Consider the following 17,846-nt stretch of genomic DNA (forward strand, 5'->3'; position numbering starts at 1 on the left):
TCTTAATACATATGAGATCAAAGTGCTTCTTTAGAGCGAAATCGGAACGTTCGGCATTACTGATTTGTATAATATTACAAACCTAAGGCGGATCTTTATCAACATATGAGCTAGGCCTATCTTGCAGCACAAAGGGAAGTTTACTGATGTCCCCTAGTGGGCAACCCCTGACACACACAAACAAACGCGCGTGCACACACACACACACACACACACACACATATATAGGAATATATACTTGTGTTTAAACATCTCTGGGTTCACGTAGAGGCTACTATAGTGTTTCTTTATATCGATACAGAACTAAAGGTCTATTTGCCATCCAGCACTAGGTCAAGTGGTCACTAACATCAGCCTCTTAATGATCCTCATCGCGTGTCATTACATGTTTTTCTTTTATAACTGAATAGTCCTTATAATTCTGAGCATTTATGAATCCATGCATTTTTCAAAATGTAACATTTTCAAATTTTTAATTTTCAGATTTTACGCAATTTTCATGTTGGTGGGACAAACTCCTAGACATGTCGGCAAAATTTCAACCAAGTTCAACTGGTTGAGCTGATCGTTCCCTGATAAATTATATTTAAGAATTCTTCTTAATGCTACTCCTCCATCAGCCGGGTCCATTTTAATATTCTCTCTGTTAGGCTATGGGTCATTGTACTAGAATTTTTGATCACGTTTACTTGCCCGGGGCTTGTCCATTCAGACGACACGTGCTCACAGCATGCCTGAAAGCGTGGCTAATTCACACCTCTATTGAACAGGCGTTCAGGTGCCAAAAGTTTCCACGTGCCCGTTTGCTCTGTTATCCAGTATGGTCCAGCAGGTGACCGTGCGCTAACTGGTCGACGGCCATCAGACTGTGCGGACGTAGGCTATCAGGAACCAACATGGTTTCTTAATGGTTTTGCATTGAAAAAGGTGAAATGATTCTATACTGCAACACTTTGTATATTGAATATACAAAGTGTTGCAGTATAGAATCATTTCTATGCATAGAAAAAACAACTTCATATTGAGGCGACCTAAAAGCCAATTTATAATTGTTTTATTAGTTTTGTAAGCTTGCCCATTTCACGCCATGTCTTGACCATGTTCTGATTAGGCTACAATTATTCTCGCCAGCGCCAAATTGACTGTTAAACAGACTTGTCAAAAGAATCATAATAATCATAATGGAATTATGAGCAAAGGTGCCACCACTCTGCTCTACCAAACATTAAACTTTCCCACGGGATATTCCTTAAGGTTGGTCATGATGCCCATGCAGGGGTCAAAAATGTATACAGGCCAATAATTTATACAGGCAAAATTGTCAATTTATGAAGAGCATCATGTCTTCGATTTGACATTGTTTTTAATTGTAGGCAATGCCAAAAGTTATCAAGTGGCTTTTTGCAACATCGATTGTTTTTCTCCTTGAGAAATATTTGTCAATATTTATTTTATATACTTTAGAATTATTAAATATTTTATTGTTGAAAGAACACTCACAATACAATACATCACTGATTTTGTTCTGTCATAACTTTCTACAAGCAAAGTGATCACACAAACAATCACATCACTTTCAAAACCTTATTATAGAACATTAACAGCATGGTAAATTAAAAAATTAACACTCACAATACAATAGCCTACATCACAATAAACAGCGGAAACTCGGAACGAGCCAGCATAATAAAGCTTTAGACTAACAATTATGAACATAGTTAGCTTACAGGCTCTATGCATATAAAGTATACATACTGAATTACGCATTTTAAGTTCAGACCAGTTACCTAGGCTATGTTTATTTGGCGTTTATTCGTTTTTGCACTGCATCGATACGAGTGTCGATCCGCTTCAGGTGTGAAGGCAATGCACGAAAATCGTTGAGCATCTAATGAAATTCTAAGCGTTTCCGAGATGTTTGAGTAGTCTGGCGGTGTTGGTGTGAGTGTGTTCGTTTTTACACATCTGTTGTGCCAAAATATTCTGTTCCCACGAGAAAAATCTGAAGTGTCCCATAGCACATACACAGGGTTTTTGGTTATACGAAAATACGCTTTAAAACAAAACAAATAGTGTGAGAATAGAGCAACATTAGCTATCTGTCATGTAGGTCACTGAACAAAATATAGCCTAGACTATGGCATCTGAATCTAAAAGTAATAAAAAAAAATAAAAAAAAATAAAAGAAATAATAATGATAATAATAATAATAATAATAATAATAATAATAATAATAATAATAATAATATAATATATATATATATATATTATATCAACTTTTATCGTCAAGAATTATATCAAAACACAAGCTTTCAGGAAAAGTGAAACATATATGTTTGTAAACCATATAGTTATATCTGGTGGGCTTGAGGTGGTAATCTGTGAAAGGGAGGAGCGTGTTGGCAAACTGAGTGTCAAGTTTGCTTTCAAAATACACTGAAATGGCTTTGTATTGACTTATTGGCGCAATAAAACGAACAAACGAGTCCATGAAATCATAAGCGTTCTATGACTACATTACTGGTTATTCTAAGCAATCTTCTAATGACAGTAGAGATATATGCAGTTTTCATTGTGTTAATATCCACACATAAAGCTTCATATAAGACAGAACTGTTGTAATATTTCACTGTTAAATAAGTTCGCTGGAACAAAATGTGTGGTAACTGTCAACTTAATGGATTTATAGTTTCTTATCTTGGAATATATTAATACGACCATAAGGGGGATCCGACCATACGGTTAGAAACGTCATTGACACCTTGTCACCAATGACAAGCCAGCATCCCCAATAAAAGGAGAGTTTGCGAGGACATTTACCACAGTAGAATAATTTTCTTGAGAAACACAGACCAAGGGGAATATACGTTTTCAGCAGATCATGGTTACTCCAAAAATGGCAAGTCGACGACCAACGAAAAGAGTGAGTAGTTAAATGCATGGTTTCTCTGTTATAGGCCTTATTCTTTCTCAATGGACATTTTCATAATATCGTGGGATTTTGTATTTTAATATTACTAAATTGTTTTTTTTTTCTTTCAAACTAAAGTTTCATGGCTTTCCATTTAAAATGTAAATTAAATATGTAATGGAATTCGTCTAGATCTTGAAGCCGGTTATAGAGAAGAAACGGAGAGACCGGATAAATCAGCGTTTAGATGAGCTGCGACAGCTTCTCCTGGATAACACTCTAGACACGGTAAGAATTATATATATATAATTTAAATCCATCTCTTCCTTTTAATACATATATAATTAAACATTAAGCGTAATGAAATGTTTCAGTAACGTAATGAATAATCACTTTTACAGCGACTTCAAAACCCTAAACTGGAGAAGGCTGAAATTCTGGAATTAACTGTTGAATACATTCGGACAAAAGTCACAGTTGCGAGAGAGAGGCCCAGTCAAGGTAAGTTTTCTGTCTATAATCGAGTAATTTTTCAAAACTGGGCTTGCTTTATACCCCTATTTTATAAACACTATTATTGTGTTAATCGATTTGAGTTGCACATAATGCCTCTAAGTTTGATGATTCTAATTGATTGTGTCTGTCTTTTTCTCTCTCCCCTCCTGTTTTTATTATTCTCAATTCCTAAATCTAACCCAAAATAACTCCATATACTTCACTCTCTGACTTCTAATTTTTACAATCAATAAACTAAACCCATCTTTTTTCTCTTAAAATCCTCCTTTAACTCCTTTAACTTAAATTTTTGATCTATATCTTGATTCTGTTCTCAAACGTTCCTTTGAATGAATTTTCAATAACAACCCTAAACCTACGACTAAATCAACATCTCATGTTTTTCTATCTCACCTGAACACTCCACTTTACCCCCCCCCCCCCCTCCCCACACACCTTTCTATACCTTCATACCTCGGCTCTCCTTAACCTCACCCTCTGCCTCAGGCAACTCCAACAAAGACTCAGACCCACATGATGCTAACGCTCCGACTCTGTTCTTGAGAACACCCCATATTCCCTTCGCTTCAGTCCCCGAGCCCATCAATGTCCAGAAGCAGATGCCCTCCAATCCTATCTACAAAGCCGGTTTTAAGGAGTGTATCTCCCGTTTGGCCAGCTTCATCGAATGTGTAGAGCCTTCCCAGCGAGACAGCTTCGTTCAAGGCCTGTGTCACCACCTTGACTCCTACAGCAGTACTCTTTCCCAGTGTATAGTTTCCAGCCAAGCTGCCCACCGTCCATGGAACCCAAATGCGGAGATGACATGCAGGACGGACGTCCATGCGATAGGACCCATGAGAACCAGCACAGAGCCATTTTCCTACACCAGTAGTTTGTATCCTCAGTCTTTTATGCTTCATCCCACTGGACAGGCCATGACACATCCCTACCTCTCCCCTCCATACTCCCTCTCTCCTCCACCCTCTCCTTGTTACACAAGTAGCTCTCCGCCCTTCTCCAGCTCTCCCACATACCTCTCTGTCCCCTGCCATTTCCCTTTCCCTCCCACCATCTCTCCACTCTCTAGTGACTCTTCATCTTCATCATCATCATCCTCTATCAGTTTCTCAGTCACTGCTCTGCCTGTAGCCCCGAGACCTCATGTTCAGGCCTCGGTGGGCTCCCCCACTCCAGTGCAACCCACTGGCTCGTCTCCCTCCTGCCAACCCCAGAGTCTGAGAAGATCTCTGTTCCAGAACCAGCCACAGTCTTTGTGGAGGCCCTGGTGAGCAAAACTCAAAACACTTAGTGACTCAAAGCAACAGCTTACCATCAGAGTTCAGCAGGAGTTGAGGATGCTTGTGAAGAGGCTGGGCTTCACATGGAAAAGACATGGAAGCGAGTATCCTGGGCATGTGTACATTAGTAGCTCTGTGATAATCGCACATGACTTATTGTATACAAATTGTTTAATATATTTATTTGTTCCCTATTGTACATTTTAAATTAATTGTACTTTTTTCACGAAATATATATATATATATAATTTTGTTAATCTATCTATCTATCTATCTATCTATCTATCTATCTATCTATCTATCTATCTATCTATCTATCTATCTATCTATCTATCTATCTATCTATCTATCTATCTATCTATCTATCTATCTATCCACTACAGGAAATAAACAGAGCCTAATAATTCGTAATGTCAAGTTTTATTTATGTTTTATTTGAATGATCTCATACTCACATATAACCTGTAACACGATTTCAACAACAACAACAACAAAAAATTAAGTTAAAAATTATTTTACCAATTTTTTTGAATGGTTTTCAACATTCATAATATGAATATTAATAACCAAGTACCAATAATAACTGATGACAATAATAACTTCAGCTTTGCATCACAAGAATAAGCTACATTTTAAAATACATTCAAATATAAAACATATTATATTATATTATATTATATTATATTATATTATATTATATTATATTATATTATATTATATTATATTATATTATATTATATTCCTCAGATTATGGGCATTTCAAGGAGCAAGAAACAAACAAACAAATAAACACACAAACAAACCTGTATCATTCTGCAGGACACTGCTATCACTGCATGACATTTCACCAAACAATAAATTCATCTGCAGAAAACATCTGTTAGTGTACAGATGGCACAGAACGACTGGTCCTAGTTGTCAAGCAAAGTAACTATTGTGAGTCAAAAGTCCATTAACAAATTGTGTTTCATCTTGCAGGATTTTTTATTTTGCTTTCAAAAATGAATACAAACCCCAATTGCATGCACTTTGCCAATCAATTATGTATAAAGGTTTATTTTTCTTAGTACAAATACATATTTCATAAACATCCAGGGCAAATGAATGCATTTATGAATATATAAAATTATTAATGAAAATATTTGTAGGCCATGTTTTCTTCTTCTTCTTCTTCCAATTTTTTTTGGCATGCATCCTGTTTACCCAGGACATAGCATAACTTATGAATGAAATATATATATTTTTTTACATTATTTTTAATGCTCTAAAAATGTTAAGACATGAAAAAAAAAACATGTTTTTGATTTTCCTATTCTTACACATTTATTCACACAAATATTCCTACTTAATTATTCGATGCTCCATTTTTTCCTTCTCCCCAGGATCCACCTGGCGCTGCGTGTTCAGCTCCTAAATATCATTCGCTGTTTTATGAACAGCTCTATTATTTGAAGGCCTATTACAACGTGCCCCAGTAATGTGTCATGTGTCTACTATAAGTATTTTTGCCCTCTGCTGGTCAAAGAGACTTACTGTAATAATGTATCCAACTCCTACAAAGTTCAAACGGAAAATGCATCAAAACTGTCACGTTATAGCTACAACAATAGGAACAAGAACTCGCTTGATATATTATTTACCTTATAGCATTTCGGGAAATCTTGAAGACATAGCAAGTACATTTATATTTTTTATGACTACTGGAGCTGCTACCTAAGCAGGATTAACTGTTTGTGATGGTAAATGTCTATGATTTTGTTTCTGAGTTGTTTAAACAATTATAGAAGTTTCTTTTTTCATTTACATACGTTCTTCTTGAGGACTACACAAATATGCGCCAGTAAGCGCACTAGGACTACAAATCCCAGTCACTCAAATATGCCTTGCACAGCAACCACACGCGGGGGCGGGAACCACAATGCTTCTGCTTATAGCCTAATCATAGTCAAATACAAGCAACCGCCGTCGTAAAGCGAGTAGTGCTGCATAAATAATTAGTCTTCAGTTGCAGAGTGTGCATTTTAGGTTACTGCCTGTCAATCAACTATCAAAAATGTCGTTTATTTACATGCTGGATAGAAAAGCTATAGGTCATCTTGTGCTTGCCTGTGAGGAAGTGTACAGTGTGTAAACAACAGCCCAAAACACACATGAACAAAACCCCTATCTTATTATAATGCACAAAAAAATTAACATGCGTAATATACGGGAGATTTAACGAGGTTGCCGCACAATTCGTGAGGCAATGAAGCCAGTTTAGTGACGTTGACTTTTATGAGCAGGCACATACTTAGGGCGTCTAAAAAGTAGAATCTAGGCTAATCCCTCCCTACATATTCCATGATTGGACAGTGGAACGAGAGTGTCTGGAACACGCGTGTACTATTGGCCGGTTCAGCTGCTCATCGCGACGTCATCAGGCGCTCGCGATATATAAAGCACTGAAAGCCCCGTTCCTCATAGCGAGGTTCTGCAGCTCATTAGAAAGTTCAGTCGAGTAAGAGCAGTAGTTTAACCGATCAGTTAGGGGCTAGAATCATAAATAGAATACGAGCATTGTGATCAGTACCTCCACACAGCCTGCCGATATTCTAAAATAGAGTTCGTTTGTATTTCACTAAGCTTTATTTTAAGGGGTGTGTCCTGAATGCATTATTTTGATTGTGAACCTGACATCAGCGGACAGCTGTGCGTACTGGCGCTTTGAGTGCAGGATGTGCAAGGACAGCAGTCGCTACACTGACCAGGCTGTTGTGGGGTTTTACTCGTCCGCTGGAGAGGGAGGCAGGCACTGGGCTGTGTTCCTTTAAGAGAGGGCGGAGAGAGTTAGAGCCTCGGGCTGTGTGTTGAGCGCAGCATTGAGCCTGTTTAGGTATCTCTACGTTTTCTCTCTTCTGTTTTCTTCTTGGAAATTTGACTGTTATGTATTATTCATGAATGACGCTTGGAAGGCGGGGTTTGTAAAAAGTATCAATAATAACAGCAGTGTCGAGTAGGCGGGACGCTGCCACTGAAGGTGGGTGGACGTTTTGCGAATGCAGCCCTAACATTTACTTTCTTTATGCACACTGACACTAAAGCGTCTGGCAATGTTAAGTTCTGTGTATATGTGCAAATGCCATTTTCTCTGTTCAGTAGGGCTGCACGATTATGATAAATAATTGTCGATTATTCCCTTGAAATTGTAATTGCGATTATTCATTAACATTATCACAATTTATAATGAACAATGTTTATATCATTGTTTGATGCCACTGCATGCCGTATTTTATGTGAAAACACTAAGTTAACTGAAAAACTTTCAGTGCTTTTATATAGTATTAAGCATCAAATATGATAAATATGAATGGTATTACATTGTTATACTAAAACTAAAGTTAAAACTATGGAAAAACCCTTGAGGTAACACGTAGAAAGTAAAAAAAAACATCGTAAGCGTGCAGAATAACATAAGTGGACTTGTTGAAAGATTAATTTGTAGCTTTGAACGATTAACGTTAAGTAATTATGCCATCCATAAATGTAATCGCGATTAGTAATTCGATTAATTGTGCAGCTGTATTGTTCAGTGTAATTAGTCTTTTATAACGGTATTTCTACATGGATTTATAAACATGATTTTATAACTATATAAACGTGTGTGTATATATGTATAAATGTGTTTAATATTGTTATGAGCAGAGCACTGTTTTTATTTTTTGTTACTGGATAGTAAAATGAAATTACAAGCTTTTTTTCAATTTGGAAATCAAAATTGTCCTCTTGGAAACTTTAAAGATCTATTTCTTTCTTTCTTTCTTTCTTTCTTTCTTTCTTTCTTTCTTTCTTTCTTTCTTATATTTTATTATATTATATTATATTATATGAGATATAACAATGTAATTTGCAGAAGATTATCACATACATACATAGGACCGGACACTACATAGAATCAATTCAGTTTATTTAATAAAAATTATAATAGATAAAAAAATAAAACAACAAATATAAAATAAAAAGGCTTTTAGGCTTTGCTCTAAATGGTAAATTCTAGCTGGATGCAGCTTGCAGTAGCCTACCATGTTTTAAGTAGTATAGTAATGATCTAGTGAATCCTCTTTTGTGTGTTTTTGCTTTGTGGATGATTGCTTGTTGATTTCATTTCAGATCCATGTGTCCTCCAGCGTCAACCTGAAATATGATCGAGATGTCATTTGACAAAGAAACTGTTTTATCTTGTGAGGGGCAAACAGACCCCACTTCCCAACAGTACTCAGAACTTACTAGAAACGATACCAGTGTTCCCCATCTGTCTGGGAACAGCACAGTTATAAACCTCAGCAAAGAGACTGGGGAAGAGGCAGGAAGTGAGACATCACTGAAACACAGAGAGAAAACCGCTTCCCCAGATAACAATACTCCAAGTGACAGAGGGGTTGTTGGGGTGGAATCGTCTACAGAAGCTCAAAATGGCACCCAGCAGCCCAAACCTCAACAACAGAAAGTCAATAAGCGCCGCAGCACGATGAGCGCTGGTTTCAAACACCCTGGTTATGGTAAACGACGACGGCGTGCCAACTCTGAGAGCGAGTCTGTCCTGCCTACCAATTTCCTGCTGGGCGGGAACATTTTTGACCCGCTCAACCTTAACAGTCTTTTGGATGAAGAGGTGAACAGGGCTCTCAACGCAGAGACGCCCAAATCCTCACCATTGCCAGCCAAAAGCAGAGACCCTGTAGAGATCCTGATACCCAGAGATATCACAGACCCCCTGAATCTCAACTGCCCCAGTGCAGGGGACAGTAGTCTGTTGGTGTCTCCCCTGAAAAGTGGCAGGCGAAGACATCGGAACAAGCACCATGGAGCGAGCACTGGAAGAGTTTCAGGTGAAGGAATAGTCACACAGATGGATTTACCAGAGTCTAATGGCTGTGCAGCAGGACAAGATGAGGGAACAACAACGGTCTCTTTAACGCATTCGCACCCAGGAGCTGTAGCAAACAAACTTGTTCCTGAGGACCAACCGCTATTGGACTCTAATCTTGAGGCGCAGTGTTCAAATAAGCCTAATTTAGCCACAAATGGCAGTGAGGTGAAGGAGAAAACCATTGATATATCAACCGCACCTTCATCTACAAACCCCACCAACCCTCCATCAAGCAGGCAGCGGAAACGCAGGCGCGCCGGAAACAAATTGGAGAATGCAGACAGTTCTAATAGCATGAGAAATTGGGGCCCGAGATCTGGGAGGCATTTTCAGCCCTCTCACACCCCAGGAATGGGCTCTCATAGCGGAGCTGCTGAAAGGCCTCAACAGCATCAAAACCATTGGAGGTCACAAAGCAACAGCAACCAGATTCCACAACAGACTAAAAAGAAGTTCCAGTATGGCAACTATAACAAATACTATGGTTATAGGAACCCAGGGCTGAGCGAGGATCCTCGTATCCGTGTTATGGATCCCGAGTGGTTTAGAGGGAAGGAGGTATTAGATCTGGGTTGCAACACCGGCCACCTGACTCTATCAGTCGCCAAAAATTGTCGACCGGCGCGGATTGTGGGCTTGGATATCGACGCAGCGCTGATACATGCTGCTTGGCAAAATATACGCCACTACCTCTCCGAGGTTCGCACACAGCAGGCCCGGCGTTCTGGGGAAAATGGGGAGGGGAATCGAGGGGAAGGGAAGGAGAGGATTGAGGGGGATTTAGTGGAAGAAAAGAGTCAGAGGAAAGACGAAGAGAGTTTTGTTGTAAAAGAGGAGAGGGATGAGAACAAAACAAAGCATGTGGACAAAGCGAATGAATGCATGGTGGGAAAAGCAATGGAAGTTGATCGAGAAGAAAGGGAGAATAAAACCACAGAGGCTGATCAGCGAGAGAGGAGTTGGAAAATGGAAGAAGAACCATCGGCAGGTCTCCCTGATGGAAAGCGTTCATTCCCTGTCTCCCTCCGGATCTCAAGAGGACCCATAGCTGGCCCCCCTTTGCCTGAGATGATCACAAACAGTCTCCCTCCTGGAGATTTCCCTGCCAACGTGACCTTTGTCAAGGTAAGATGTTTTTTTTTTTGCTGCTGTTTTTTATTTTATTTGTAATTCATGTTTACTGGACATGTATGTTTTGCTCCAAATCAAATTGCTGTATCAAGTATGCCTGATTTGATCATCTTTATGTATAAAATCAGCATTGAGCTGAATAAAAACACCGTTGTCTTTTGTAAAGCTGCTTCTCAGCTGAAAATGAATTTGTTTCATAACTGATGAATTTTGCAATGGTTTATTCATGTAAAGCTGCTTTCTAACAATCTGTGTTGTATGAAGTGTTGTATAAATGGGTCTTAAAATGTAATGTACATAATATAATATACAATAAACTATACAATACAACATAAAATGTTCATACATCATACATGCACTCATATTTGAGCAGAATGGCATCGCAGCAGTAAATCATACTAGCTGAGTAGTGAAAAACAATGAATTCAAGAAATGTTCTGCGCTACACAGCAGATACATGCAAGCCTGTTGTTTATAATAGTTTTAGCTATTAATTAGACTTTTTTTTTTTATAAAGCCTTATCTGTTTAAAGCGCACACTTGTGTCAAGAAGTAATGATAATATTTATTTTAATAGCTCCACCTTTAAATAAAGTACATCCAGAAAGTAATTGTGCAGCATAGCTAAAGATGTACTGGTGTGATCTAGGTCTTTAATCTGTTGTCTGGTTATGCTTTTATGAGTGCATGCATATACGTTCTTATCCAATAACATTAAAGCCTTTAGCTTGAAAACACTTTGAACCAATTAGAGACCAAACAGCATTGCTAAGGCAACCGCTTTGCACCTTAGCATCTTGGAGGTAACTTATGAATAGGTGTGACATGGTAACTGTTGATGTGTTAGGCATGCAGCACCTGTCTGTCCGTTTTCATAATCCTCTGTCTGTCTTGACCTGCACAGGGGAACTATGTTCTGGAAAATGATATGTTGCTGCAGACACAAACAGAAGAGTACGATGTGATCCTGTGTTTGAGTGTGACCAAATGGGTCCACTTGAACTGGGGTGATGCAGGACTCAAACGGCTCTTCAAGAGAGTATACAAGCACCTGCGGCCAGGAGGACTCTTCATTTTGGAGCCCCAGCCCTGGAACTCCTATGGCAAGAGAAAGAAACTCACTGTAAGTTCAAACATTGTGTTAACATGTTTCTCAAACGTGTGTCCTGTGAGCAAAATAGGTATCTGATTTTGTTAAAAGGAATGATCTGTGATACATATGCACTATTATTACAATTGCATACTGTTTTAATATATTCTATTTTATATAAAATGAAACTTAAAGGAATAATCTCATGATTTACTCACCCTCAGGCCATTGGAGGTGTATATGATTTTCTTCTTTCAGATGAATACAATTGAAGTTATATAAAAAAATGTCCTGGCTTTTCCAAGCTTTATAATGGCAGTGAATGAGGTTTTTCCAAAACGCTGCGTCCATGCATCATAAAAAGAGCTCCACATTGATCCAGGGGGTTAACGAAGTCTTTCTTGAAACAAATCAATGCGTTTTTGTAACTAAAGTGACTATTTAATACTTTGTAAACCTTAATCTCTAGCTTCCGCTAGTTGTCCTAGGCACAATAGCAATTACGGCTTGCATTATGGAATTTAAAGCTGGAACATACAGTTTTAAAAGTGTAATTAAGCCTTTTGTCATACATTGGACCATTTTCAGGTTAGGTACTTGTTGTTTAACCACATGCATTTTATTGTATTATCGTTTAATTTCTCAGGAGACCATCTTTAAGAATTACCACAGCATCCGGTTAAAACCCGACCATTTCTCCTCCTACCTGACTACTGAAGTGGGCTTCTCCAGTTATGAGCTCATTGGAACATCACAAAATTATTCTAGAGGTCCGTGCTTTTTGAAAAGCCTTTAGTTCCTCCCTATGATATTCTGATATAATGTAAATATTCCTAACCCTCAGTCTGTCTTCTCCTAGGCTTTCAGAGACCAATCTACCTTTTTCACAAAGGACCCTCACCTCAAAAGTGACGCTACCATTTTAACCCCCAACTTTGAGAAGAAAACGCAAGACTGGATTGGATTTGGAAAACGACCAGCATTTGAAGCCACTGAAACTTCAAGCATTTTTATTTGATGGTAGACATTCCATATTTTGAACTCTTAAATGGAATCTCATTGGTGCTGAATAAGAGAAATTGTTCCCTTAGCCGTTCAGAATAAAGGAAAACCCATCGCAATTTTCTTTTTTCAAAGACTCTACTGAAGAATTACAGATGCAAATCAGAGTTTTCCCTACTGAAGCAAGATGTTTTTACCCCTCATAAAGAATGGTCTTGTGAACAAGCACAATGTTGAATCCAAGCAAATCACAAAAAAGGAATTCCTAATTCATTTGGAATGAAATTCCTAAAATAAGAAATCCTGAGCAACCCTGGCTTCCTCTCTAGCACACAAAACTGGTAAACGGCCATCTCAAATTAAAATGTTTGGTGGTTGGGCATGTGACCATTTTTCTTTTCTGAAAAGGAAATATTAGAGCATGTTACCAGATGTTGGGTTTCCAGATTTTTGCTGTTTTGTTGTTGTTGCACTGTTGTATACTAATTTTTTTTTCTTTACCTTTTGAACAAAGCATCACTATTAACTGTTCTAGCATCTGTCTGCCCATCAGCTATTTTGCAGCCTGCATGGCTGCCACTTATTAACAAATACCAATGGCTTAATTTTAAGTCCATCAATTATATTGCCTGGTCTAACATGGTCGTAATTTTGTCCTTGGCAGTTTTGAAGCTGCAGGTTAGCTGATATGCTATGATAAAAGTGTTTACCGATCTAATGTCCATAATAAAAATCCAGAAGGATGTGATTCCTTGTCGGTGTGGTGGCTCATAGAGAATGATGTTTAAACATTTTTATTCTTTGAATCAGTTTTGTTCTGATTCTCCAACTGTTGAAGTTTAACAAAAACCGAGGTACATTTTGTAAATTGTTTGTCCAGAGTGCTTGTCACAGCTGAGGTAACCTTGTTGTTGTTCATTTTATTCCTATTGAAAGGTTTGCACTAAAATGAGAGAATAAATTTGTCTCATGCATTTGTATTTTCCTGTGCAAATATAAAGTTGGTGTATCTCTGAAAAGGGTTCTTTTCATTCAAAGGACTCCTAAAGGTTGACAAATAAACTTCAAAATAACATGACTTCGTAACTGTTTATATATATATAATTTCAATACTTATTTCTTGACCTAGTTTATAATTATGGAAATTCACAAGCAGAGCTGTTGTGTTAAAATTATGCTGTTCCTTCCTGGTTTATTAAAGTTCAAAATTGTATAGGATAATTCAACGCAGTATGCAAATTAACACTGTGTGATCTCATGCAACACATCTCAAATTGCATGAAATTGCATTAATCATCAAGGTCTACCAAAATGGGGTTCATAAAGTCACTGTAGGAGGTTTAAAAAAAAAAAGCTAATAATTAAATCATAAAAATGTCAAATTTTAATAATTTTAATGTAACCACAATCAACACAAAATATTTCATAAAAAGAATGAACTATTTTATTGTTTTCCTGCATCCCATGTGACCATAGAGAACTTTGAACATGATATAATATGATAATATTTTAATAATTAAATAATAATAATAATGAATGTGTTGATCAGTAGCAATGTTGAAATGTTATATCTAGTTATCAAATGCTGTGTAATTATAAGTACACGACTAGTGACTGGTCTTTGTGTGAAATGTCCACAAGACTGGAAGATTTTTGTAATGTACATCTAGGCTTTTTCAGAAAGATGAAAAGGAAAAATTAATAAATTATGAATTATTTATTGCTATTTCGTCAATATCATGTAAGAAATAAAAAAGTAACTGTAGTCTACGTATTTTAAAAAACACAAATTACTTAATTTTTGGAATCTGATATAATCCCAGCACCCAGTACTGGAATATTATTATTCAAAACGCTGTTGAAGCTGATGGATTTGTCATGTGCTATCTGCTACTTTTCTCATCGCTGGATATCCAGAACGACAGCTGTTTATGACTACCATTGTTATTCTTCGATTCATTTCATAAAGCTTCCATGGAAGAGTTCCATTTGTATAAGTACGAGACTAAAAGAAATGTTGGATTGAAACTATCAAGCAAGTGTGTACAATAACAAAAAACGCCTTGAGTTATGAATGCAGATCGAAAGTTATTAAACTACATTTATCTCGTAAGTAAAAGTTATTACCCACAACATTAATCACACAAGCAATGCATAGTGAGCAGTGACACTTCACAGTATGTTGACCTGAGCCTGTTAAACGTAATATTATTACTGAAAATGTCACGTTATTTTCCGTATCGTTTCCGTAAAATGTTGCAATATCCCAAATGACCACATGATGGAGCAATTTTACAAAAAACAAGATGTTTTTGTAACAAAATCGGGAAATTGCTTTATCTTGCCATTCTACATCACAAACGTTACCAAACATAGTAAAATATGCACAATTGTAACATTTAAGTCTACTGTATAAACCAGTCTTACCGTAGCCTATTACTTTCAGATTCATGTGAGTGTGTGAATATATGTAAAAATGCTTCTGTACGAATTAGCTCGTCTGTCCACAGCCAGGCAATGTGTGAACACACATTTCTGACTGCAGATATGTGTGTGTTAAATATGAATGCCCCAAGCCTACCCAACACGTGTTATGTCTGTATGTGAATGTCATTTTAAGACAAGCTCAATGTTGCTACAGGCAACTCTCCTTTATAAAAAACTTCATAGCCTATATTAAAACCCAGATGAGACTCGACATCACTGCTCTTCTCTACAGCCACTGTCTCTGCCTCTCTCACACAAGCAGCGACACACCAATCCATATACAATTACAACTATACATCAAAGCATAAATGCACAATAAAGCAAATGAGTATGTGCACATTGACACACACATTTCAACAGACACACACTTGCACTTATGTAACAGTGATGATGTATGGTCCGGTCAGATTTGAATTAAACCAATAAAAACACTCCTCTGTGTTCATTGTCTTCTTTATGTTTTAACAACACTCAATTAAAGCAAGCATATTGTCTATTGCTTTCTCTCTCTCTCCTAGAACAGTCCTCACATGAAAGTCATAGCAGCTCCATACAAAACACTATTGTACTTCAAGAACTCAAGTGCCATGGATTCTGCATGGCAGATACAGATGGTTTGGATTAACTTCAGATAAAACATTAGCAACTAAACACTGTTTAAATAAAACAGTCTGAATTATGATGTGTTTTTATCCGTAGTTGTATAAAAATACACACCACCCTGGGGAATGAAAATGTGACAACCGATTTATTGCACAACCATTAACTCTTGACTGGGTGTAGATGCTGATTGAAAGAAAGGCTTTGAAGCCATACACATTGACTGACTTTAATGGTACAGTCCACTCTCTTAAAGACAAAGTGATACTTGAAAAAAAAAGTCTTGCACAACATAAAACTCAGTGTGTTTTTGCTAAAATGGCCATTAATCTGTCTCATTCTCATCTAACTGTTCAGCACTGGATGGATATGAACATGTATATGGGAAAAAGATTGAAATGTTGTTAACACAAAGGCATAAAAAGAAGCAAATAAGATGACTGTGTCACTAAAAATAGCCTCATCTTCTCTCCTCTCCAATCTCTCACCCTCGTTTTCTCTCTCACCACCCATCTATCTCTCTAGTCTTTTATTTCAGAGAGAAAATAAAATTTAGTGCCTTGTTACTTTCCTCTTTCGGTCTCACTTTTTTCTTCAGGAATAGCATAGTAGTTATACTATTCATGCAGTACACAGTATATATACTATGCAAATTTCCAGTGAATGACATACTTGTACACTATTCACTATATAAACGCACTAGTGGATTACTGCATGACACAATACTGCATTCAGCCTACTTTTAAAATCAGTATATATATACGGAATAATGCAGTGAGCATATTTGTCACATGAACTATCATGGCCTTCCACCCAGAGTGCCACATCAGCAGGGGGCGCTGATGAGATGCAAAACACTGCTTTTCATTGTTTCTTTTCTTTTCTTTTATAACATCACTTTTCACATGATTAGTTGACGGTTATTATTAATTACAATAGATAATGCCTGTAAAGTTGAGGAAAAATGTATGTAAAATTAAAAAAATTATGTGACGAACCTATGACGAAAAGTAGTTTCAAGCATGAACACCATTAACAACTAATAGCTACAGCTTCTTTTGTACATAATATTTTAGCTTTATTGTTTCTTAGCAAAAAAATATAATACATTTGTTGGCTAAACAAAATATTTACAGAAAAATTTAATTCAGTGTAACAATTTGGCAAAATAATAATAATAATAAACTATAATTTTCAGTCTTTACCAAACTTTATTATTTTCCTTCAAAACATTATATTTGACCAATTTGTCAGTGGTTTGTTTTTTAAATATAAAAAATATAATACAATTTAGTATGTACTCACTTTTATACATTTAATTTAATGCAGATGTCTTGTCTTTGACCCATGTATTGCTAATTTGCAGCATTTTTATAATTTAGTGTTAATTTTATTTGATCGTAGCTGGTGTTTATTTCAAATAACAACATTTGTATTGTTTAGTTTTAGTTAAGTATAATAGCCCTGATTGTAGGATACGTTATCCCACACAGTGTAATCTGCAGTGTCATCCATCGTGCGAACAGAACTATTTGTCGCACACTGCATCTGTATCACACTGCCTGCTACCATTTATGTACGCGGTGTAGAGCGCTGTACGTAGTGCGCGTGTGTTCCATTGGAACGCGGCCTGCCTGCTCACGGATTTCACTGCGCTTTCTAAAGCCACGGCCACATGACAACAGAAACAACTCTGCAGGGTTGCCAAGGCAACGGCTACCGAAAGCCATGACAACCAGAGTACCCTCGTCATCTACCAGTCTTCCTTTCTTTATCTGTACTCCCGTCATCGCGTATTCCTTCACTTCCGGCACTGTCCTTGAGTAATTTCGGTCTTTAACTGTCATTCCCTCTCTACACGCGCATCTTCACCTCCCCTTCCATCTTTTTACGTCCCCTCCCTCCGTGCGCGCTCGCTCGCTT

General features: G+C 37.3%; 2 protein-coding genes across 3 annotated transcripts; both read left to right on the forward strand.

The window, feature by feature from the left end:
- Nucleotides 1–2,821: 2,821 nt before the first annotated feature.
- her1 (hairy-related 1) lies at nucleotides 2,822–5,086 on the forward strand. Its single transcript, XM_052556639.1, has 4 exons — nucleotides 2,822–2,923; nucleotides 3,104–3,199; nucleotides 3,313–3,412; nucleotides 3,914–5,086. Exons 1-4 carry the CDS (start codon nucleotides 2,882–2,884, stop codon nucleotides 4,696–4,698), a joined length of 1,023 nt encoding a protein of 340 aa, XP_052412599.1. The 5' UTR covers nucleotides 2,822–2,881; the 3' UTR covers nucleotides 4,699–5,086.
- A 2,080-nt stretch (nucleotides 5,087–7,166) lies between these two features.
- On the forward strand, nucleotides 7,167–13,914 carry mepcea (methylphosphate capping enzyme a). Of its 2 annotated transcripts, none has more exons than XM_052556635.1 (5): nucleotides 7,167–7,723; nucleotides 8,854–10,738; nucleotides 11,649–11,867; nucleotides 12,481–12,604; nucleotides 12,694–13,914. In XM_052556635.1, exons 2-5 carry the CDS (start codon nucleotides 8,885–8,887, stop codon nucleotides 12,744–12,746), a joined length of 2,250 nt encoding a protein of 749 aa, XP_052412595.1. In that variant the 5' UTR covers nucleotides 7,167–7,723; nucleotides 8,854–8,884; the 3' UTR covers nucleotides 12,747–13,914. The 2 variants fall into 2 exon arrangements, with proteins under 2 accessions (XP_052412595.1, XP_052412596.1); XM_052556636.1 differs by having other exon boundaries at nucleotides 7,173–7,579.
- The last annotated feature ends 3,932 nt before the right edge of the window (nucleotides 13,915–17,846 follow it).

Source organism: Carassius gibelio, chromosome B5, assembly GCF_023724105.1.
Source record: "Carassius gibelio isolate Cgi1373 ecotype wild population from Czech Republic chromosome B5, carGib1.2-hapl.c, whole genome shotgun sequence".
Lineage (NCBI taxonomy): Eukaryota > Metazoa > Chordata > Actinopteri > Cypriniformes > Cyprinidae > Carassius > Carassius gibelio.

Bases quoted from the DNA above. Each gene is read 5' to 3' on its own strand.
- her1 (XM_052556639.1), top strand. From the start codon at position 2,882: ATGGTTACTCCAAAAATGGCAAGTCGACGACCAACGAAAAGA. The intron at 2,924-3,103 runs GTGAGTAGTTAA...GAATTCGTCTAG, and splicing joins GTCGACGACCAACGAAAAGA to ATCTTGAAGCCGGTTATAGA. The intron at 3,200-3,312 runs GTAAGAATTATA...TCACTTTTACAG, and splicing joins TGGATAACACTCTAGACACG to CGACTTCAAAACCCTAAACT.
- mepcea (XM_052556635.1), top strand. From the start codon at position 8,885: ATGATCGAGATGTCATTTGACAAAGAAACTGTTTTATCTTGTGAGGGG. The intron at 10,739-11,648 runs GTAAGATGTTTT...TGACCTGCACAG, and splicing joins CCAACGTGACCTTTGTCAAG to GGGAACTATGTTCTGGAAAA. The intron at 11,868-12,480 runs GTAAGTTCAAAC...TTAATTTCTCAG, and splicing joins GCAAGAGAAAGAAACTCACT to GAGACCATCTTTAAGAATTA.